The following is a 24,917-nucleotide window of genomic DNA, read 5'->3' as shown; positions in this document are numbered from 1 at the left end:
CAGAAAAGTGTTACCCAAGAATGTAGCTATGGTCTTGATTAGATTGGGGAATTATTTTAGATCCACATGTAGCAAGGTTATAAGAAGAACCGATCTTGATAAGATGAAAGCAGAAATCATAGATATTGAATGTGAGCTTGAAAAGATTTTTCCTCCATCTTTTTTTGATATAATGACACATTTACCTATCCATCTAGTAGATGAAATTAAGCTTGGAGGCCCAACTCATTTGCGTTGGATGTATTCTACAGAGAGAACTAAGTGTGACTTCAAGGGGCTTGTTCGTAATCGAAAAAATCCTGAAGGATCAATAGTAGAAGGTTTTTCAGCTGTAGATTGTTTGAACTTTATTTCCATATACCTACCTAATACGGTGAAGACAAAATTAAGTAGGTGTGAAATAGAGGATGATGAGTACATTCATACAGAGGAAGGTGGTGTTTCACATTTATTTCCTAAGACAGGTCATCCAATTGGAAGTGAGAATATAAGGAAAGGCAAGATTTTCAAAATGGAGCAGCATGAGTTGTTTGAAGCACATCGATATACTTTGTTCAATACAGGAGATGAACAAGTAGAGGCATTTATCAAGTAAGATAAAATACTCGTTTGTTTTTAAACTTCATTTACATGTTATGATAATGTATTTCAAATTTCATTTCATTTATAAATACACATTGATCAAATTACATTACATGCTTGAAGGGAACATAAGAGCTTAACTGATAATCGTACTAGAGGCAATGCATGGGTAAAAGCACAGGTCCATAGTAGAGAATTTGGTGATTGGTTTAGTGAAAAAGTTAAAAATATTGAAGTGTCCAATCATTTAAAATGGATAGCTAAAGGGCCTAACTTTGTGGCAAAAAGATATACTGGATATTTCATTAATGGATATCGATTTCATACGAAGACACGGGATGCCCCTTGTAAAACTCAGAATAGTGGAGTGACTTTGTCAGCCACAACGGATAGTTTTGCTAGTGCTAGGGACCAAAATCCTGTTGATGGAATGGTTCTCTATTACGGAATTATTCAGGATATCATTGAGATTGATTATTGGGGTTGCTTTAGTGTTGTACTTTTTAATTGTGATTGGTTTCATAATGAAGTCGATGATTATGGATTGACTCGGGTATATTTCAACAAAAAATGTAGTACAAATGATCCTTTTGTACTAGCATCTCAAGTGCATCAAGTTTTTTATGTGGAAGATCCGGTTGAGAAAAATGTTTATTATGCAAGAAACAAAGTCCCTGTGGATTTGTATGATTTGGAGGAAGAGAATTGTCCTAATATTGAAGAAACATTTTGGAGAGAGCCTAATGATGATATTGGTTCATCAGAAAGATTAGTTGATGTAGATGTTAGATGGTCTAGAGAAGATCTTCCTGTTGATATCATCGATGCTCCTTCCATTGCACAACATTCACAAGATGAAGCTGTGGAAACATCGGAAGAGGAGGATGACTTTGATGATACTGATTGGGATTGGATGGAAGTTGATGATTGACAAAGGATCTTGTGGACTTGTTCAAATAAATTATGTTTTTTTTCTTATAGTAAGTAATGAATATCATTTGAGTTGCATCATATAGATTATGAATGTTGAGTGAACTGTAGTTGATATCTCTTTTTTTTGTTTCTATGTTTTTTTTTTCATGTTATCGTTAAATTACTACAACTTTTGGATTATTAGTTTTGGTAAGTCCTTTTTCTCTCTTATTGATCATTTTCATTCTTCTTCTTTTTGCAGTTTCTCTGAGCAATTTCAATATATTAGTGGACCAGCAAATCACTAGGTTCTTATCTCTTTATTACAACACTCCAGGTTCGTTCTCTCTTTGAGTACTTAATGTACATTCTATGAATGTGATTGAGTGCAGAAAATTTTATTGTGGACAGTAACAAACCTACTATGTGTGATTGTGGACAGTAACATACTTGCTGCTCTTATAATTCCACCAATCGGCTTCCTAAAAACACTCTAAATCTTGTGTGTGATTGTGGACAGTAACAGACCTACTGGATGTGATTCAGCTCTTTGTAATATCTTTGTAACTTTTTAGTTTCTTCTATTTTCACACAGGTCAGAATAGTCATAGCTATGAGTCAACAAGAAACTTCAAAAAGAACCAAAAAAGCCAAAAAGAAGACATTTGCTAAACCGGGATCGTTATCATTCTTGGCAAATAAGAAACGACGGTTATTGAAAACAAATGAAATTATTAAAGAAATAGAGTGCGAGAAAGGACATCTGCTCAAATTAATTGGAGGACAACAATCAGTAGCACCACAATCTGAAGCAAAAAGACAATCTGCCGAGGAGTTGCCTTTTGAAAATCAGCCTGTCGAGGAGCTGCCTGTTGTGCACCCTGTCGAGGAGCTGCCTCTTGAGCAGCCTGTCCAGGAGCTGCCTCTTGACCAGCATGGCAAAGATTTTCCTTTCGAGGATCAAGTGCAAATGAATTCTGTTACTCCTCAAACAAATGATCAACCTGAAGAACAAGGTAACATATAAGATTACAAACCTATTAAATGTATTCATAATTTTTAATTATATTTCTTTTATTTTCTTATAGCTGGAGTTCTTTCCAGTCCAAATAAAAGAGGTAGAACGCAAATGCATGATGTTCATGCCCGAAAAGAACGTAAGTTGATCATACTGAATAGTCAAAATCAACCCGTTGGTCCTACGGATGATGTTGTCATAGAGCTAAGTAGCTTCCTAGGAACATTGGCTAGAAATGCGACTCTTTGCCCATTTGATATATTGGATTGGAGGAGCATGGACACTAAAAAGGATTTATGGGATTATACCAAGGTTTGTAGTTTACAATAATAAATTATTTGTAAAAGTATTTTACTTCTATTGGCTAATTGAATGACACAAAATTATAGGGGAAATATATTATTCCTGAAGCTGCGTACCATTGGGCTATGGTAACAATTCGAGATGCTTGGAGAAGACATAGAAGTGATTTGAAGCTTAATTATTACGATCCATATGACAATGATGCAGTTCGAATGGCAAAAAAGCCTGGTCATATTCCAGAATGTCAATTTAGAGAGCTCCTCAAATATTGGAATTCTGAAAAATTCAAGGTAAAAATGTAGTTCAGAATCTCAATTTTTTTAATAAGTAGCATTTGTATTATAGCTCCTGATTTTTGCTCCCTTCCCAGCTTCTTCCCACCTAGTGACCCCCAACACTTCAAAGCTGTTAGAAAAAATAGTACCAGCCTGCATAACCTTCTCTTTGACTGCTACAGAAGTAAATCAAAACATATAGTAACCATCTGAATAGTATAGGTACTAAAGCATCTGGATAAAGTGCCAACACTGTCTGCTATGACATAATTGTCCATAGTGTGATATCGGTGTTGCTGACATAATGGTATTGATTCTGCTTTACCTGAGGCTTGGTTGGTACTTTAGTGTCTAAAGTAGTGTGATAATAGTATATATTCTGCTTTATTTTTTCTTCTACTCTCTTCTCTATTGTAATATTTTGCAGCTTCTATCTTCATTTATTGTGATAGTCATATGCATTTTACAAGACACCTTAACACTATATAATGACTGATATTGACAGATTGTAATAAAGGAAAAATAGACAGTTATAAAAGAAAGACAGACTAATATTGACCTCGTCTAGTACACTATATAACAGTAATATACCTTCGATTAACATTACTGATTCATTTCTTTGCAGAAAATGTCTGAAATAAATGCAAAGAATCGAAAAAAACTGATGAATCGACACACTGCTGGCAAAAAGAGTTTCGCTTTAGTTCGTAATAAGCTGGTGAGTTCTCTTATATATTATTTTTTTAATGAAATTTTCTTTTGGATCTCTTCCAGTGTGAGTTTATTTTTTATATATATTTCAATTTGACTAGGAGAAAGATAAGGAGACAGTATCATCTAAGGATCTCTTTGTGGTTACAAGAACAAGAAAACCTGGTCGCTTGTACAAGGCCTCAAATGAAGATAGTACTAGTAAAATTGTATGTGCCTGTCTATTTTTTTTTAATTGAGATCAATTATTTATTTCATAAGATTGTGTTTGTTGGATATGCTTTGGTAGGCTGAAATGGAGGAAATTGAAAAACAAATAAGCATAAATGGTGAGTATGTTGATGCATTTTCAAGCGTCATGGGTCCTGAACATCCGGGACGTCTAAGACTATATGGCGCAGGAGTTACAAAGACTACTTTGAAAAAAAAAAGTTGGCAATTCGGAATCAACTTTAAGTGCAACAACTGATGGAATGCAGCAAATGCAAGAGAGGATGCAGAAAATGGAGAAACAAATGGAGGAACAAAAGAAAATTGTGCGACAAGAAGTTATTGCAGATGTTATTGCACAACTTAAGCATGCAGGATTAATTGATCCTAACATATTGGCAGCATTGTCGACTCCTTCACCAAGAGAATCTACTTCTGTTCAAGGGGCTAAACAAGGTTGGTGTCGCTAATTCTATGTTTTGATTGGTATAGGATTAGAATGGAATAGTATGTTATTGATCTAAGGATGTTGGGGAAAAGTTAGGCAGAGGATCAGTAAATGCCTGATTCATGAGTTCAATGTCTGAGTTGCTGCTTGTTCTCTGATAGTTTAATGTCTGAGTTGCTGCTTGTAGTCTGGTTCATGAGTTTTCTGGTGCTGCTTGTAGCCTACTAGAGGACCAGTTGTTAGATTCATGATTTTTTTGATACTTGCTGCTTGTACTCTGGTTTCTTGTGGTTTCTTCTTTATGTTAATTAAACATGTCTCTTGTAGCATGATAGTGTTGTTTCTACTGCTTGTAGTTTGGACTCTTTTTTCTGCTGCTGGTCTCTTGTTTCTGCTGCTGGTTTTTTGTAGCATTATAGTGTTGAATCCTAGCTTCACGATTATGTTTAGTCGAGCCAACGTAGTAGCTAATTACTGCATGTATAGTAGTCTGGTCTCTTGTTTCTGTTGCTGCTTATAGAAGTTTGAATGCAGCTAGCAGTTGAATGTTATTGGCATGTATAGTAGTCTGGTCTCTTGTTTCTGCTGCTGCTTGTAGAAGTTCGAATGCAGCTAGCAGTTGAATGTTATTGGCATGTACTTGATTTCCAAGTTTTAGGGTTGAACAATTCTAAAAGCTAATGCATGGTTGTAACTACATGTATACTTGTTAATTTCCAAGATTTGAGGTTCGCTAAATTATTTTATATTTTTTTCTGATTATATGTAGGTGATGAAATCGAAGAAGGCGATGAAAGCAGTGTGAAGACTTGACATAGGAGCTGAAGTATATATTGATGTAAACTTTATTGATGTTCTAGAAATCATATATTTTGGAAGATTGAAAATTCTATGGCATGTGTTTCACCTTTTTTGAATGCTATAAAAGATTTGTATATTTTGCTTTAATTGATATTAGAATCACGAATCTTGAATTCTAATTAAGGTAATGAACATTTATTCTCGTTAACGATTTATGTGTATTTTTATGTTATAAAATTGATTCTCATGAATGATTTAGTATATATATAGCAGGTATATATAGCTTACTAATATTGCATTAGAATTGTTGCAAATAGCAGGTAACAACCGTTGCAATAGGCATTAAGCCACAGTTCTACAATTGTTTGAAAGTGTTGCAATACCCTATAACAACCGTCGCAATAGAGTGAAACGGTGTGTGGAATCGAAAAAAAACTTTAGCCATAGCCTTAACAGAACTGATGCATAAACCTCTATTACGACGGTTAAAAATCGTACCAATACATCCATAACCGTTTGCAATTAATTCAAATGAGAACCGTGGCAATAGCTCAACGTATGGCTACGGTTATGTGAACTATCGCACAGAACCATAGCAATATCTCTATTGCTACGCAATCTGTTGTAGCGGTTGTTGTAACCGTAGCCTTAGACCTATGGCTACGGTAGTAACGTCAATTGCAACGATAGGTGAACTGTGACAGTAGACCAAATTTCTAGTAGTGATATTTCACCGTGAACCTGAGACAAAAATAATTTCACCTGAGACGGGAGCAATCAAAAGGAGAGGGAGACGAGAGCAATCAAAAGGAGAAGGAGATGGGAGAAATTGAATTCTTCCTCTCACTCAGCTGTTGCACTGCTCTTGGGACGGTTCACAGAGATAAAACCCTATTTTTTAGGGATTGTAGCGACAGATTTTGTATATAAATATAATATTAACATTAATTTATAGAGATGGATATTTCTATCACTACGTAATTTAAATTTCGTAAAAATATATTTAGATTCTAGCAACGCTTGTCCGTCACTACTTCCATCGCAATATATTATTAAATTTGTAACACTTACTTTGTTGCAAAATCTGTAGCGAAATTTAAGGCGCCAAAGTTTTCCGCTATTATTTCGCGACAAAAAGCATATCCCGTCGCCAATCCGTTGCTATATTTTAACTCAAAAAAATATTTGTAAATTTTGCAACTAAATGACTACTTCATTGCTAATCCGTAGTTATATAGCGACGGAATTGATTACGTCGCTAATATCCGTCGCTAAACACTTTTTTTTGTAGTGATAGCTATTTTTATAGAATTTGATTCTAAAGTAGCAGGATTGGATTCTTAAGAAACGTTATTGTGAGTAACGTATCAGGAGTAAAACGTGACTCGAAGTAGCGTTTAAAAATTCGTTACTCGTAGAAACGTTTTCAACATAAAATGTTACTCACAGTAACATTTTTAGATTAAAATGTTACTCCAAGTAACGTTTCTCAACTTAACGCCGTCAGCACACATCTGAATTTTTAAGAAATAAAATATACCCTAAAATGTTATCATGGAATACGATTATACTAGCTTTATAAAAATTTTAAAAAACGTACTACTTGGGTAAATTTCTTTAAATAATGGCTTAGTTTGGTCAAAGTTCTTGTAATATGTAGACCAATTATATACTTGTTACAAGTAAATATCATAATTCAAAAACATTGGTACAAATTGAAGGTAACCCCATGCTTTTAGGATGACACTTAACCATTTCCATTCCCTATATATTTCCCTTTTCCTTTTGTGACGAAAAGATGAAACCGAAAATCTAACAATAAAGAACACCAAGTTTAACATGGAAAAACCCTTCAAACAAAATGTAACCACCACGGGATCGACAAGATTCGAAATACTTCACTATACCAATAAGAGGGTTACAAATATTCTTCTAATGGCTACACAACAAGTTCCAAAAGAGAACAAACAATAGCTACACCAACAAAAGATAAATAGAAAGAAACACCACTTAACCCAGCTTCTGTTTGGGATCTAAAATAGGATCTTACAGACCTCCAAATTCGATCTTCACCGTTTAAATCGACCTATAAGATGTCAGGAACACTCAGTCTAATTTTCAGCCCGATCCAACGGTTAGTTAATCGGAACACACGATTTGAATGTTACTGGTCGGAGAAAAAGACTGCAGCAAAAGAATTTTTTTCCTTCTCTCTTTTCTCTTGTTGAAAGCTCTCTCAAAAAACCTCTGTTATGTTCTAATGTCTTTCAAAGACAATATCAATGAGCAATTAATTATTCTCTCAAAACCATTCTCTATTTATAGAGTTATGCTTTTCCTTACAAAGCGAAAACCAACTACAAATAGGATTACAATTACAATCCTTTTCCTAATAGAATTGGAAATCAAATAAAGAGAATAATTCCAATCCTTTTTCAAGTAGGATTAGGCCATGGGCCTTTGGCTGAAACATGGGAAATAGCCCAACAAACTCCCCCTCCATCCATGGGGCCAAATGGACTTTAAGTGAAGTAACTTTTGACAGGCTTCCTGCCTGCCACACTTCTACAAAACTCATAATTGTCTACGATGAGTTCTTTCCACTTATATTCATGAGTATCTAACATGACTTTATCATAACCTTTAGGTTCGCCCATGTCAGTCAAGAGGATATATTCATTAGGAGAATAACGTGTTGAGCTTCGCTTTTCTCTAGTAGATCTTCTACAAGAGGTTTCTGGATCATTCGAAGTGGTTATCCAACCGTGAGTTGGTTGATTATCAACCATAACATCATAAGTAGGAACATTTATATATTCTACACTCTGATCATTATCTGGATCATTACGTTGGGTTCCCTCATGTGCAGAAGATGTATCAATAATAGGAATTGGATCAACATCAACTAAGCGCTCATCAGTATGAGAATCTAGTTTCTCAGTCTTGTCAATATCTTCAATGGTTTGATCTTCAAAGAACACAACATCAAGACTTCTAATGAGTTTCTTATCAATCGGATCATAAAAGCGATATCCAAACTCATCTTGACCATAACCAATGAAGATGCATTGCTTAGTTTTAAGTTTTAACATCCAATTTCGACCTCTCATCTTTTGGAACATGCACACAAGCTTTACACCCAAACACTTTCAAGTGATCAGAAGAAACATCCTTATCAAACCAAACTATGTTCGGAACATCACCATCCAAGCAACAACAGGAGACAAATTGATAACATAAGCAACAGTGTTAAGTGCTTCATCCCAAAAAGAATTTGTAAGTTTAGCCTCTGAAAGCACACATCTAACTCTCTCAACTAAAGTTCTGTTCATCCTCTCTGCCAAACCATTTAATTGGGGAGTCTTTGGAGGAGTCTTCTGATGACGAATTCCTTGCGATTCGCAGTAGTTATCAAAGGGACAAATATACTCACCACCAATAAGGCTTGAAACTGTTTAAACACATCAAGCACTTTATCTTTGGATTCTAAAGAATATACCCAAATCTTGCGAGAATGATCATCAATTAAAGTAGCAAAGTAAAGGACCACCTTTTGACTTCACTTTGAAGAGACCACACAAATCTGAGTGTACTAGCTCCAATAGCTCAGACTTTCTTGAAGGAGGATGATTGTACAAATAAACCCTTTTCTGTTTCCCTGCTAAGCAATGAACATATATTTTCACATTTGTTTGTTTCATACCAGCAAGCAAATTCTTCTTAGCCAAACAGGTGATCCCCCTCTCTCTCATATGACTAAGCCTCTTGTGCCACAGTTCTGATAAAGTCTCGCTCTCCACCAAATTTATAGAGTCACCAAGAATCGATTCTTGTGTCACGTATAAATTTGAATGTTTTCTTCCTCGAGCTAAAATTAGTGAGCCTTTGGTGAGCTTCCATTGGCCATTGCACAAGTCATTATGATAGCCATCATCATCTAGTTTTCCTACAGAGATCAAATTTAAGGGAATGTCTGGAGCATGCTTGACATTCTAAAGGACCAAGTTGAACCGACATTGGTCTTCAAACAGACAGTGCCAACACCAAACACCTTAACCTTACCAGCACCCATCATTAACACATCAGAGTTAACATAAGTATAAGATGAAAAGAAATCTTTTCTTGGTGTGACATGAGATGTGGGTCCAGAATCTACTATCCAACTTGTATCTTGAGATACAAAATAGATGACGTCTTTATCACAAGCGAAGAGAAGGTCATCTTGGACAACAACAACAACATTATTTTCATTGTTTTCTTCCTTCTTCCCTTGTTTAAGATCTTGTTTCAATTGTTTACAAAATCTTTTATTTTGTTTCCACAATGATAACATATAATATTTGGATTCTTGAATTTTGACTTGCTTCTGCTTTTACCTATACTCCTAGGATCTCTTGTCTTATGTCTCCCTCGATCTTCTGTATATAGAACATCTGAATGTGAAGATGTGTCTTGAGATTTTCTTCTAACCTCTTCATTCAACACACCACTCTTTGCATATTCCATAGTCACCTTTCCACTAGTGGAAGAATTTGTTAAAGAAACACGAAGAGTTTCTCAAGAATCCGGTAGAGTATTAAGAAGCCAAAGTCCTTGTATTTCATCATCAAAATGAACACCTCTTCCTTATAGCTAATCAAGAATACCCTGAAAATCATTTATATGATCAATAATAGGATTTCCCACCTTGTATTTAAAGGTCATCAATTGCTTTAACAAGAACAACTTATTATTGCAGTTTTTGAAGCGTAAAGCGTCTCCAACTTTTCCCACAATATTATAGCATGTGTCTCATTCACAATATGGTTGCGAACATTATCTTCAATCCATTGTCTTATATATACACATACTTGTTGGTGCTCAAATTCCCAATTTTCATCGGTCACATTCTCGGGTTTATGAGTAGAAAAAACCGGAAGATGCATCTTCTTCACGAACAATAGATCTTTCATCTTGCTTTTCCATATGTTATAGTTTCTTCCGTTTAGACATATCATATTGCTCATATTCTCCTCCATATAGATAACCTTAGCTCTGATACTAGTTGTTGTGACGAAAAGATGAAATCAAAAATCTAACAATAAAGAACACCAAGTTTAACGTGGAAAAACCCTTCAAATCGAAGGTAACCACCACGGGATCGACAAGATCCAAATTGCTTCACTATAACAATAAGAGGGTTACAAATATTTTAATGGCTACACAACAAGTGCCAAAAGAGAATGAACAATAGCTGCACCAACAAAAGATAAATAGAAAGAAATATCATCCAAACCCAGCTTCTGTTCGGGACCTAAAAAAGGATCTTTCTTACCTCCAAATAGATCTCCACCATTCAAATCAACGACCAAGATGTCAGGAACACTCAGTCCAAATTTCAGCCTGATCCAATGGTTAGTTAATCGGGAAACATGATTTGAATGTTTCTGGTTGGAGAAAAAGACTGCAGCAAAAGAACTCTTTTCCTTCTCTCTTTTCTCTTGTTGAAAGATCTCTCAAAAAACCTCTCTTATGTTCTAATTTCTTTCAAAGACAATATCAATGATCAATTAATTATTCTCTCAAGACCATCCTCTATTTATAGAGTTGTGTTTTTCCTTACAAAGTCAAAACCAACTACAAATAGGATTACACCTGTTGTTCATCTTGACGGGTGCCAAAACATTTTCCTAAAAGGAAAAACCTATTTATGATAAGAAATTTAGGGCTAATAAAACCCAACATTCCTGTCCCCTTTTCCTATTTTTCTTCTCTTTTTATGGTTGAAGAATTTCAGAAAAGGGAAGTCCTTTTTCTTCAAAAGCATGAACTGGAATTTAAAAATCCAGCTAATAAGAAAGAAGCACAAGATGAATATGAGATTCAAATTCATCGTTATAACAACAAGGTATCTATGATACGAAAAGGTATCATGAAGAAGGACACAAATTTCAGACCAATGAACAAAATTTCATTGTTAAATTAAAAAAATACAGCTTTTTTCAAAGACGAGTTCATAGATAATAATGATGAAATGATGTCACCCATATGATAATTAAATGGAGAATTGTTAGAAGAATTTTCACATTTTAAATTTGTTTTGGCTATGGAGGGGCGCTCAAGAGAAGAAATTTGAGTCAGGACTCAATTCTAAGAATGACTGATTTTATCGAAATATGACTTCTAAAGTTTAGTTTTTTTTCGCATTAGAAGCAAATTAAATAGTTAGGGAAAAAAGTAGATAGAAAAGAGAAATATCCTTTTTTTTCATTGTAAATTTAATACCGTTAAAATATCAATTCAATTTCTTGTAATATAAAGTTGAATTTTTTTTATGATGATTTAGTTTATTTGATTCTAAATTTATTTTTACATATCTGGTGTAAGACAATTCAGGTTGTTATGTGTGAGTATGATTTGTTTCTCATCTTGTGTTCCTAAGTACTTAGAACAAAAAATTTGGAGAACTTGGTAAGAGACAACAAAGTTTAAAGAGTATTTTTAAAACTAGAAAATTAAAGTAGTACAAAAAATAGAATCAGAAACAAATTACAAATAAATATTTTCTCAAACAAGAAAATCGATCCCGCTGAATGCACAGTGTCTCCTTAAGGAAACTATTCTCCTCAAGTACCCGAGGTTAATAGAATATATCGTGTTGATTTGTTGAGTGATTTGTTGTGTGTGAGTATTTCTAAGATATTTAGAACAAAAACTTTGGAGAACTTGATAAGAAACAACAAAAGTTTAAAGAGTATTTACAAAACTAAAAAATTAAAGCAGTAAAAAAGAATATAATCAGAAACAAATTAGAAATAATATACAAAATATTTTTCTCAAATAAGAAAATCGAGTCCGCTGAATGCACAATGTCTCTTTAAGAAAATTATTCTCCTCAAGTACCCGAGGTTAATAGAATCTATCCTCCCATTATAGAATGATCTTACTCACCAATGTATCAGTACTAATAGCAACGGTATCAGTGAATCACTTGATGGCAGTAAAGTACACTTATAATACTAGTTTTAGCTGTAGAAGAAGTCTAGAAAATTGGTTATTTCGTTGTTAATAATGAGAGAAAATTCTCTATTTATAGACAACAAAGTATAGTGAAAACATTTGATTATTGTGCTTTACCGAAAAGGTCACTACCCTTTGGAAAAATCAAAATCCTTCGACAAGGTCACAACCTTTCATAAAAGTCACAACTCTTTATAAGAACCACAACTCCTCATAAAGTGACAACTTTTTATATAAGTCACAACTCTTCATAAAAGTCACAATAGTTTTATTGGTTTGGTTTTTGTCTTAACGTATTTAAAAACAAAAAATCGATAAATCGAACTAATAATACATAAGATCGAACTGAACCAACCGATGCACACCCTAATTACTCGTAGATGATAAGCCGTTGATCCCTTCCTTGCAGCATCCTACTAGCTTAGAAAGATGACTTTTGGGAGGTACAAAAAATATCTTAGATATTTAGTAGAACTTTCTAAAATTTAATAAAGTAAATATCTTTGATATTTATACTTAAGAAAAATCTAGATGTTCTAGATAATTAGATATTTATAGTAAAGTATAGATCTTAAAATCTAGATGTTCTAGATAATTAGATATTTATAGTAAAGTATAGAATAATCTAGATTTTTGTTAGATAGTTACAAGATAAGGTCATCTAGATTTATCTTGTAGATCTTTCTAGAATAATTTCTAGAAGCATCCCTATACTAGTATAAATAGGGGTGGTCATGGTCATTTGTAATCAATCCAAACCAAATTATCTTCTTCTATAACAAAGTTTTTTAAATCCAAAATACTCTTTCTCCCTTGTAGCTTCCTCAACTCGGTTGAATCTTCCGATCTTAGATAACGATCTTGGACTAGCAGAAGGTTTCCCGAATTATACTTTTCTTCTGTTATTCTCTACAGTCACATGCATAAAAATTTGTTGTAATAAACTTTCAAAGTCTAGATAATAAAGACAAAAACTAGGCATACAATCCACTCCCTATGATGACCCTGAATTCCATGTGTATTCAGAGCTTTAACAAGTTCAGTGTCAGATTTCACTGGCAAACTTCCACTCTCACTTATCCAACCCACTCCAAGAATATCTGTAGGTCTGCAGTTCTCTATCGCCAATCCCAGCTCATTGAAAGCTAGCAATGCTTAGAACCTGTGAAGCTATTTCGAATTCCCTTCTTTATTGAAGATAACTTCACAGGTTTGGAAACACTGTTTTCAATGAGCTGAGGTTAGCGTTATGGAACGTCATACCTGAAGGTACTCTTGGAGTGGCCAGGAGGCTTTGGTTCCATTTACAAGGAATGGATAAATGAGAGTGAAATTTCGCTTGTGAAACCCAATACTGGGCTTGCTGTTGTAGTAAAAACTCTGAATGCATATGGACTTCAGGGTCATAGGGAGTGGCTTGTATGCTACTTTCTAGTTTTTGTCTTTATTATCTGAACTTTGAAAGTTTAGTATTTAGTTTTTTTCCGGATTTCCATTTACAAGCTTGTGGCAAGCTAAATTAAACTTCATTCTCAATCTCCACCATCAGATATTGCAAGGAAGGAGATGAGAGGCTAATCACCTATGAGTTTATGACTCACGAAAGACTATGTTTCTAGTGTTTTAATTTCTGTTTTTATTTTTCCTTTATGTTGTAGCAAATATATGATAGTCGTAGTTTGAATAATTGATCGAAAGGATGTAATTGAGGATAGTTCATCCAGGAGTTTGAGATAATGGTGTAAAATTGCACTTATAATCCGATCCGTAAAAGGATGCAATGTTTCTTCATTTAATTTTTGTTTTGCAAGCCCCATGATTTGTAATTCCCTCCAACTCTTTCTTGTGACGTCATTACAGAAACAACTGAGAACACTTTGAACTTAAGTACAAGATAAATACGATCTCCCCATCACTAGGAGTGGCGGATGATATAAATATAGGTTTTTTTATCATTCCATATCGAGGGAAAGCGAATGATATGTCTCTCCCATTGTTTACCTGGAGTCTGCTCTAAAATCCACATGTCCATGTATCCACTTTGCCTTGCATAAATATAATCTATGACTGCTAATTTATCCTTCACCTCTATCATCTCGTGATAGTACGACTGTGAGTGTGACAAAAATGCTTTTCACAATGCAATAATTTCATAATTTTCAGATTTAACATCAAATGCAACAATAGAAGATTTGTAACCGTTTATAAAAGGTTCATAGATGAACTGATAAATAATTCCACTAATGCAAACACCCAGGCTACTAGATGGAGCACAAGAGAAAACGTGTTGAGACTCTCTCCATGATTTGTCTACGCCTAAAGCTACAAATTTAATCCTACAATATGAAAAATGTGGGGAAACAGATGCAACGTAATTACATAATGTTCAAAGCCAAAACAGAAATTGACATAAACACACAATCAAATAATAGAACTGCCACTGATTGCAATGGTAATAAATCGTTCCATATTGAGGGGACGCCAATGATATGTCTCTCTAAAATTCACAAGTCCTCTAAAATTCATTTACTTTGGTTTTGGAGTCAGTGAAACAAATTTTCTTGCGCTACATCAATTATAGCAGCAGAGATGAAAAATCTTGAGGCTAAGTATCGTCAAGATGCAAAAGCCTTGAGCAAAATCCAAATGGGAGTCCCAAGAGCATATTTTGCAAAAATTGCTACTTGTGAGACAGCAAAGAAAGCTTGGAATTTTCTGGAAACTGAGGTGTATGGTGACGAAAAGGTGCGCACTATAAATCTTCAAACTCTTAGAAGAGAGTTTCAAAATTTATAGATGATAGAATCTGAAAAAATTGATGAATATTGCACAAGACTCATGAATATTGATAATGAAATGAGAAATCATAGTGATACGATTTCTAACCAACAAGTTGTGGAAAAGATTCTAATTAGTGTCACAGAAAAGTATGAGTACATCGTTGCTATCACTGAGGAGATGAAAGATCTTTCTAAGCTTTCCATCAAAGAGCTAGTTGGATCATTTCGTGCACACGAGAAACGAAGATTTTTTCGTGAAGATCAACCCAAAGAGACGGCTTTCCAGTCTAAAGCAAATGAGAATTCTCAAAATTTCTCAAAAAATCATCAGAAGAAAAATCACAAGCCAAAAAAGAAGCAGGATCATGATGGCTCTTCCAAGAATGTTGAAGAAAAAGGTGAGAAAAACTCTAGTCTTTTTTGTAAAGTTTGCAAAAAGACTAATCACAATGCAGAAAAATGTTGGCATAAAGGCAAGCCCCAATGTAACTTTTGTAAAAAGTTTGGCCACGTTGAAAAGGATTGTTGGCACAAGAAACGGGAGCAAACAATTTTTTGTGAAAAACAGGAGGAAGAAAGGGAAGAAAACCTTTTCTTTGCTTCTAAATCTGATGCTTCAATATAAAGAAATGGATGGTATGTTGATAGTGGTTGTAGTAATCACATGACTGGAGATGAAAAGGTTTTCCTCTCAATTAATAATAACATCACTACTAAAGTGAAGATGGGGAGTGAAGCCTTAGTTGATGCGAAAGGTAAAGGTACTATTTCGATCAATATGAAAGGAAGCGGTAAGCAAATTCATGAATGTTCTTTATTTTCCTGACTTAAAAGAAAATTTGCTTAGTGTTGGTAAACTCATGGAAAATGGTTATTCTCTTGTGTTTAGAGATAATTATTGCAGGATTTATGATAAAATTGAGTCAAATCAAGTCATTGTTGAAGTAAAGATGATAAAAAAAAAACTTCCCTTTGCAATTTCATTACAATGCATTATAAATGAAATATTAGATGATTCATGGCTTTGACACAAAAGATTTTGTCGCTTGAATTTTCATGGTTTAAAGCTTCTCAAGCAAAAAGACATAGTACAAGGCCTTCCTGAGATACATACTGAGGTGGATACATGTGAAAGTTGTATAATGGGAAAGCAACACAGGAAGTCTTTTCCAAAAGGGGTGTCTTGGAGAGCAAGTGTACTTTTGGAACTAATTCATACCGACATTTGTGGAGCAATGAAGACTCCATCTCTTGGAAGTCAAAGGTATTTTCTAATCTTTATTGATGATTTCTCAAGAATGACTTGGGTTTATTTCTTGAAAGAAAAGTCAGAAGCATTTGCTACATTCACGAAATTTAAAGCCCTTGTTGAGAAGCAAAAAGGTTGCAGAATCAAAACCATTCACAGTGATCGAGGAGGTGAGTACACAAGTCGAGAATTTGAAGAATATTGCACAAATGAAGGCATTCAGAAGCAACTTACAGCAGGGTATACTCCTCAACAAAATTGTGTATCTGAAAGAAGAAATAGAACAATTGTTGAAATGGAAAGAACTACGATGAATGAGAAAGGGCTGCCAAAATATTTTTGGGCAGAAGCAGTGCATACAGCAGTTCACATCCTTAACAGGTGTCCAACAAAGGCACTAAAGGAAAAGACACCAGTTAAGCTTGGAGTGGATTTAAACCTTCTGTAAGTCATTTTAAAATTTTAAGGTGTATTTGTTATGCTCGTGTACCTGCTGAGAAAAGAACAAAATTGGATGAAAAAAGTCAAAAATGTGTCTTTCTTGGTTATAGTGATGTGACAAAAGGATATAGGCTTCTCGATGTCAAAACTAACAAACTTGTTGTTAGTAGAGATGTCATTTTTGATGCAAAAACAATATGAAATTGGGAGGATAAAAAGATAGAGAATGTTGTTATCATATCTTCAAATCAAGAAGAGGATGAGATGAAGATGTCTCTCAAGGGGGAGAAATATCACATTCAGATAACGAAGAACCGCCTCCAAGAGGAACAAAAATGTTGAGTGACATTTATCAAAGATGTAATTTTGTCGGTGTTGAGCCAGAAAATTATGAAGAAGCAATAAAGCATGATGTTTGGAAGAAAATAATGGAAGAAGAAATTCGAATGATTGAAAAAAAAAATACTTGGGAGCTTGTGACTATTCTTAGAGAAAGAGAAGTTGTAAGTCTGAAATGGATTTACAAAATCAAACTCAATCAGAAATGAGATATTCAAAAGCACAAAGCAGGTAGGCTTCACGCAAAAACCAGGTATTGATTTTTATGAAACTTTCTCTCCAGTTGCTCGTCTTGAGACAATTAGAACTGTAATTGTTGTTGCTGCACAAAAGAAATGGAAGTTATTTCAACTTGATGTTAAATCAGCATTTTGAATGGAAAACTTGCTGAATAGATTTATGTTGAGCAACCTCAAGAATTTTTTGTTCAAGGGGGAGAAGAAAAGGTGTATAGGCTAAAAAAAAGCTTTTTACGGGCTGAAGCAAGCTCCAAGAGCCTGGTACAATGAAATTGATACATATTTTCTGAAAAATAATTTTCAGAGAAATAAAAGTGAAGCCACTTTGTATGTGAAGAAAGAACATGGCAGCATTATCATTGGTTGTCTCTATGCGGATGATTTGCTCTTTACAGGAAATGATGTAAAGATGATGCAAAATTTCAAACAAGATATGATGCAAGCTTATGAAATGAGTGATCTTGCGTTGCTGAATTATTTCTTGGGCATCGAAGTTTCTCAAGTGAAAGAAGGAATTTTCATTTCTCAAAAGAAGTATACTAAAATTATTCTTCAAAAATTCAAAATGATGGATTGCAGGTCTGTGGTCATACCATTAGCAGCAAAATGAGAAGTTCAAAAAGATGATGGAGAAAGTTATTAGCTCACTTTATAGGAGTTTGATTGGAAGTTTGCTATACCTTACTTCAACAAGGCCAGATAATATGTTTGCTTCTAGTTTATTATCCAGATTCATGCAAGAACCAAGCCAAGTGCATTTTGGAGCTGCAAAGCGTGTTCTACGCTACTTGCAAGGAACAATGGATTATGGGATAATGTACAAATTTGGTGGAAATTTGAACTTAATTGGTTATTCTGATAGTGATTGGGCTGGAAGTATAGATGACATGAAGAGTACTTATGGTTATGCTTTCTTATTTGGATCAAGTATTTGTTCTTAGTTATCAAAAAAGCAAAGTGTTGTTGCTCAATCCACTGCCAAAGCAGAATATATTTCAGCATCCAAGGCTACTTCTCAAGCTATTTGGCTTAGGAGAATATTTGAAGACATTGGTGAAAACCAAAAAAAAGGGACTGTTCTGTATTGTGATAACAAATCAACAATTGCAATTGCTAAGAATACAGTCAGCCATGAAAGATCAAAGCATATTTCTATCAAGTATCATTTTATTCGAGAAGCCCAAGAGAAAGGCGAAATTCAGTTGCATTATTGTCAGACAGGGGAACAACTTGCTGACATCTTCACCAAAGCACTTCCTAGAGAAAAATTTTGCTATCTTCGAGAACGCATTGGAGTTATCAAGCAAATGCATTAAGGGGGAGTATTGGAATTAATGCATCGATGTTTAGTCTTCCGAAATCGTCTCTTAGTTTTTCAAGAAATCTCTTTAGGATTTCGTAGTACATGTATCTAGTAAATTGTGATACATGTATTTAGTTATTTGTGCAAGACTTTTTGTTTTCTATTTTGAGTAGTATAAATAGTGATGTAGTTGATGATTGTAATCATCTCAAGTGGCCTTAAGTAGCCTATGATAAACTTGATCATTTTCTAAAGATATTATTTTTCCTTCCATATTTCCTACAACGATTTCATTAGATTTTTTTTTGGACTGCGAGGTGCAACACAATATCATTGTCTTGTTTTTAAACATGGAACTTGTGTACAAGAGATGAATCTATCAATTCCCGAAGAAATAACCATTCAAATGTTCACACGGCTTCTTGTCAAATTACTAATGTGTTTCAAGTGCGTTACTAAATTCTTTAATTCTCTTGTTTCTGAATCATCTTTTATGGATTTCCATACATCTCATTCTATGATCAGTCATTTTTGTCTTACTGGCTTACGAGGAGCAACTAATCCAGATCCTTTTTGATTAGTTGGGTAATAACACCTAAGAAACCACTTCTGGAACAGTCAAGGATTTGTTGCCGCATCCGTGTTGGATTCTCACTCTTGAAGGATCCGACACGTGTATTTTTTAAGAGTCCGAGCATTAGAGATTGTCTGGACTTGATAGTTTCCCCTATGGAGAAGTGTGATGTGGTGTTTGAACCATTATGGATGAAAACATTAGGTCCAGTACTTAGCGTGTTTGCTGCCTTTAACAAGACTACTCATTTTGAATGGGAAATAACAATATACCAAGAATTACTATTTTCATTGACTTTGTAGAACTGATGCACACTCTAAGTCAGTTTATGCAACAATTAAGGATATTATTTACAGGTTTTCTGATTAAACTAGAGGACTAAGCATATTAGTTAAATTATGACTCTGTAGTTAGTTACAACTAATCAACTTATGATCATTGTAATTAACAAGTCAGCTGGTGTATATTTAGACAACATCTACAATGTAAATAAAATATTCTCTCACGAAATAAGATTCAGCTTTCTCTTCATCCTCTTCTACTTCATATTACTAACATTTGGACTCTCTAAACTTGTTAAATCTTCTTGATTCTTCAGTTTCTGTGTTGAGGCGAGCAGAGCCATTTCAATCAAGCCTCAATTTATGCATATATCCGTTCAAAGAGCCTGACAGATTTTTCAAGAGACAGGTTCTAATCCCTGAACGTGATGTGGGGAATGTTGATTCAGTTCTTAATAATATCTGGATTCTCTAAAATCCACATGTCCATGTATCCCCTTCGCCTTTCATAACAACAAAGTTTCATTTTGTGATCTCACTGGGTAGAATGATAGCTACTAATCCAGAACCTTTTAGATGGAAAATAGATTCACAACTTCATTGATGTGGAGACAAGGGTACCTACTAAGGTCGGATATGTGAGTTTGGGTAATAACACCTTAGAAACCACTTCTGGAACAGTCAAGGATTTCTTGCCGCATCCGTGTTGGATTCTCCACAATGCACTATTTTTGAAGGATCTGACACGTACATTTTTTAAGAGTCCGAGCATTAGAAATTGATTGGACTTGATAGTTTTCCCTGTGGAGAAGTATGATGTGGTGTTTGAAAACAATAGATACAGTTAGCATGGACTATACTGAGCTTACTAGCACTTTCAACTTTGAAGAAAAGCAGCATTTATTAAAGGGGCCATTGGTGCAGAGTGTATACAATAATCTGATGTTGAGTGCACAAATGTATGTAGAGAGGTTATACACCTGCATGTCTGTTAAAATGGACTAATTCTACATGTTATGTCCATTCTGCACATGAATTCGATCATATATGTATTTCCGGTTAAAGATGAGATATATAGTATGGTGCTGCTTATTTTTGTTTCTGAGAAAATTGTCATCACAGGAACCAAGGTGTGCGAACATAATTGAACAAATTGTCATCACAGTCCACTAGTATTAATGTTAAAAATCGACATTACTCTCACCAACAAAGAATTGAAGGTCGCTGAGATAATTGTGGTGTCCGGACTAGAAGAGTTTTCTTCGGAGAACACAAATTCAAACAAGAATAAACGGGTATATTTACCAACAGTGAAAACATCATCCTAGTACTATTCCAAGCAGGGGATGTACTGCAACACATTACAAGATATCTGACCCATAAGGGAATAGATAGCCTCAAGTTTTGAAGGTGTACAATCCAATTCCCAGAAGTAGCATTGTTTTTTCAATTATTTACACTTGCATAAAAATAATTGTGTATATTGTTAAAAACTTCTCACTTAAGCCCTGACACTAGCGAGTAGTGATATTCAAAATGCCTACCAGGTAACGATATCTTATAATTAAACAGAATATTGCAAAATTATCCAAAGGGTTCGACTAATTCTTCACTTCAAAGACTTACAATATATTTAGAATGTAATCTGTTATGCCGCAACTTTGTCTTGTCATAGCATTACTAAATGGATGAACAAAAAATCTTATCGTAAAATAAAAAAACAGTTCCTGAAAGATATTTGACATACAAGCACTCACGAATACCTTCCAGTTTGAACCAAATACCCAAAGGGAACGAGACTTTCAACATAACTATATGTCTTTGATATTGTTTTCCTTTGGAAGCCCCTTGACTTTTAATTCCATCAAACATAAATTACCTGACTTTAAGTTGACAACGAATACAATCTCATCATCACGGGCCATGAAGAATGATGCAGATTTAGGCTCTGTATTGTTCCATATTGAGGGAACGCCTGTTGGAGTCTTCTCTAAAATCCATAAATCAAAGTACCCACTTACCCATTTTCTGCAACCGGTGATCCCTAATTTATCCTTCACCTCTATTAACTGGTAATAGTACACGGACTCAATTGTATTCCACAATGTAATAATTTCGATTTTTTTTTAGATTTAACATCAAATGCAACCATAGATATGTAATCAACCATAAAAAGTTGATATATGACTCCACTAATGCAAACATTGGGCAAACTAAATGGAATACAAGGGAAAGTGTAGTGAGTGTCTCTCCATGATTTGTCTATGCCTAAAGTGAAAACCCAGTATTTTGTGTGCCTATCTCGAGTATTATATGTTGTCAGGAGAACTTTGTACTTATTTTCTTCCGGTATTGAACATTTATTCCAGCTTTTACCTACAGTTGGGTTGGGCAGAAATCTTACTTGTTTTGTGCTGGAATTGAAAATTGCAGCAGGTTGCATATATGATGATTCCCAACCACAAAACAAACCATTAAGGCTATTCAAACAAGGATTATTGAATGTGTCAAGTTGAAGAACGGAGGCAGAGGTTTTTCCACCTTTCTTTTCCATCTGCGGTGTAATAAACTACTTCTCCGAGCAAAAGGAATTTTGTCCCGACAGAATGACATTTATGGATATCCAAAAAAGCTGATTTGGATATTATGGAATTACAGAATTTTGAAACGCATTAACGAATTAGAAGGAATATATTTCAAACATTATTCCTTGAGGAATTGACAAAATTTTGCTGGCAGAATTCATAATGTTTATTTTTTTCTTTTTGCTTCTTGTAAGACTCTTATTTCCTTTTGTTTTCTTTCTAGTACATTACAATTAGGACTCCCAAAAATTGAACTTGTTTTTTTGGTTTTAAAATCCTAAAAACAATATATTGGCAAGAAAATTGAAATTGTTTTTTTATAAACTCTAAACACAATATTGAGCAGGGCACAATTTCATCAGAAATATTTTGGTCCCAAATATCAAAATGAATCGAAAATAGTTGATTTATTTATAACTTCAGTAATAAATTCTGTAGAGGATGTGTCTGTTGTCGACTTGGTTGCAATTACAACAAAGGGACGGGATCTTGAATCATTGGATCTCTCATCCAACAAACATAATAACCAATCAATCGCTTGGAAGGTATTGTGCCAGCAACATCATTGCACTAATTATCTCTCATTCAATAAAATCAGCGCAGAAATTCCCCAACAACTTACATCTCTCTCACAATCATCTCGTTGGATGTCTCCCCAAAAGAAAACGATTTGATACGTTTCGGAACAGTTCATACCAAAGGAATGATGGACTACGTGGATTTCCACTCTCAAAAGATTTTGGCGGCGTTGATGAGGTACCACAAGCAACACTAGATCAAGAAGAAGGAGATTCAGCAATATACATATTACTTTCAACTCGATATCCAGCATGGTTTTCGAGGATGGATGTAGAATTGGAACAGTTAATGCAATCCAAACCCAAATAAGGATATGCATCATAGAGTTCATTAAATATCTCAATTTGAAGAAAGGAGGCAGAGTCTTTTCCATCTTTGTTTTGCTCAACATTGTAGAAAATGGATGTTTGTGTTAAAATTGAAGTCTGATGTAATAATAAGGAGTGATAATGGAACTGGATTTGTGATCCTGCTATTCATGTGTTTTTTGTTTTGTGATTAGGTTATGATACTTGAACAAAGGTGTTTTTCCTTCCAGGCATTAACAGGAGGTCAATTACAGGCTTTGTGATTAAATTAGAGTCTCAAATTGGACGAATCAAAGATTTAGATGATCAACTGTCACTTTGTTAGAGAAAATTGAGTACATTCCAACCAGCTGAGCCTAAGTAAAGTGCAGCGTCAGTATCTTACAAAATCCAAGCTTAATGACTGTTGTAGTTAGTTGAATTAGTTATTGTTTTTAACTACTCAGCCCGTGTACATATAGACAACATCTACAATGTAGAGAACAACAAGGAAAAGAAGGGGCGAAATAAGTACCTACACCAAAACTCAAAATAATCCAAAGGAAACGAGTCTTTCAACATAACTATAAATGTAATATATTTCTATTCTGAGACTTTTAATACCAATGCTATGATCCTATAGGTTTATGTTACCCAAATTCAAGAAAAAGGACAAACAAGCACTTATGATGCCTTCCAGTTTGAACAAAATTATCCAAAGGAAACAAGACTTTCAACATAACTATAAATGCCGTTGATGTTGTTTTCCTTCGGAAAACCCTTGATTTTTAATTCCCTCCAACTCTTTCTTATGACATCATAACAGAAACAACTGACAACTCTTGGACTTAAGTACATGAAAAATACAATTTCCCCATTATTAGGAGTGCAGGATGATATAACTATAGGTTTTTTATCAATCCATATCAAGGGAAAACGAATGATATGTCTCTCCCATCGTTTTCTTGGAGTCTGCTCTAAAATCCACATGTCCAAATATCCACTTTGCCTGCTTTCATAATCATAATCTATGGCTGCTAATTTACCATTCACCTCTATCAGCTCGTGACAGTGCATCCTGAATGCTTCCCACAATGCAATGATTTCATAATTTTCAGATTTAACATCAAATGCAACAATAGCAGATTTGTAACCATTTATAACAGACTCGTAGATGAACTGATAGATAACTCCACTAATGCAAACACTAGGACTAGTAGACGGAACACAAGAGAAAATTCTTTGACTCTCTCTCCATGATTTGTCTATGCCTAAAGTGAAAATCCAGTACTTTATGTATCCATCTTGAGCATGATATTCTGCTGAGACAACTTTGTACTTGTTTTCTTTTGGCTCAAAACCTAACGAGTAGTTACACCAAAGAATATGTTTATTTGAATGGGGCAGAAATCTTACTTCTTTTGTGCTGGGATTGAAAATCAGTAGAGATGATGATCTCCAATAACAAAATAAACCATTAACGCATGAACTGAAATGAGAATTTGTAGGGATACGATTGTAGATATTATTAAATTTATCAACTTGAAGAAGGGAGGCAGATTCTTTACCATCTTTCTTTTCCTCCGCGGTGAAATAAACTTCTTCATCTTTCAGAAGGAATTTTGTCCCAGTAGAACGACATCTATGGATATCCAAAAAATCTGATTCCGATACAATTGATTTACACAATGTGGAAACACACTTTAAACGCAATAACGACTTTACAGGAAGCCATGAGAATATTTCAAATATTATATCATGAGGTATTTTGCTGGAAGAGTTCATAATGTTGAAGGCTGACTGACGGCTAAAGTTTATTTTCTTTTAGCCTCTTATTGATGTCCTGTTTGTCTCTCTGTATAACTCTACTTCTTTTTGTTTTCTTTCTAGTACATTACGACTAGGACTCCCAAAAAACTGAACTTTTTTTTTTGTTTTAAAATCCTAAAAACAACATTATTGCAAAAAAATTAAAATGTTCTTTTTTAAAAAAACAAAAAC

The 24,917-nt window shown here is 34.4% G+C and overlaps 2 protein-coding genes across 2 annotated transcripts; one reads left to right on the top strand and one right to left on the bottom strand.

The window, feature by feature from the left end:
• Nucleotides 1-3,718: 3,718 nt before the first annotated feature.
• On the top strand, nt 3,719-5,272 carry LOC107016891. Its single transcript, XM_027914261.1, has 4 exons — nt 3,719-3,808; nt 3,903-4,010; nt 4,281-4,467; nt 5,229-5,272. Exons 1-4 carry the CDS (start codon nt 3,719-3,721, stop codon nt 5,270-5,272), a joined length of 429 nt encoding a protein of 142 aa, XP_027770062.1.
• Nucleotides 5,273-12,997: 7,725 nt separating this feature from the next.
• On the bottom strand, nt 12,998-24,701 carry LOC107016884 (putative F-box protein At3g10240). Its single transcript, XM_015217209.2, has 4 exons — nt 23,784-24,701; nt 21,345-21,534; nt 13,244-13,377; nt 12,998-13,168 (listed from the first exon to the last, which is right to left on the bottom strand). The coding sequence occupies exons 1-4, from the start codon at nt 24,699-24,701 to the stop codon at nt 12,998-13,000; spliced, it is 1,413 nt and encodes a 470-aa protein (XP_015072695.2).
• Between the last annotated feature and the right edge of the window lie 216 nt (nt 24,702-24,917).

This window comes from Solanum pennellii, chromosome 1 (genome assembly GCF_001406875.1).
Source record: "Solanum pennellii chromosome 1, SPENNV200".
Taxonomy (NCBI): Eukaryota; Viridiplantae; Streptophyta; class Magnoliopsida; order Solanales; family Solanaceae; genus Solanum; species Solanum pennellii.
This window is presented reverse-complemented; position numbering and strand designations above follow the sequence as displayed.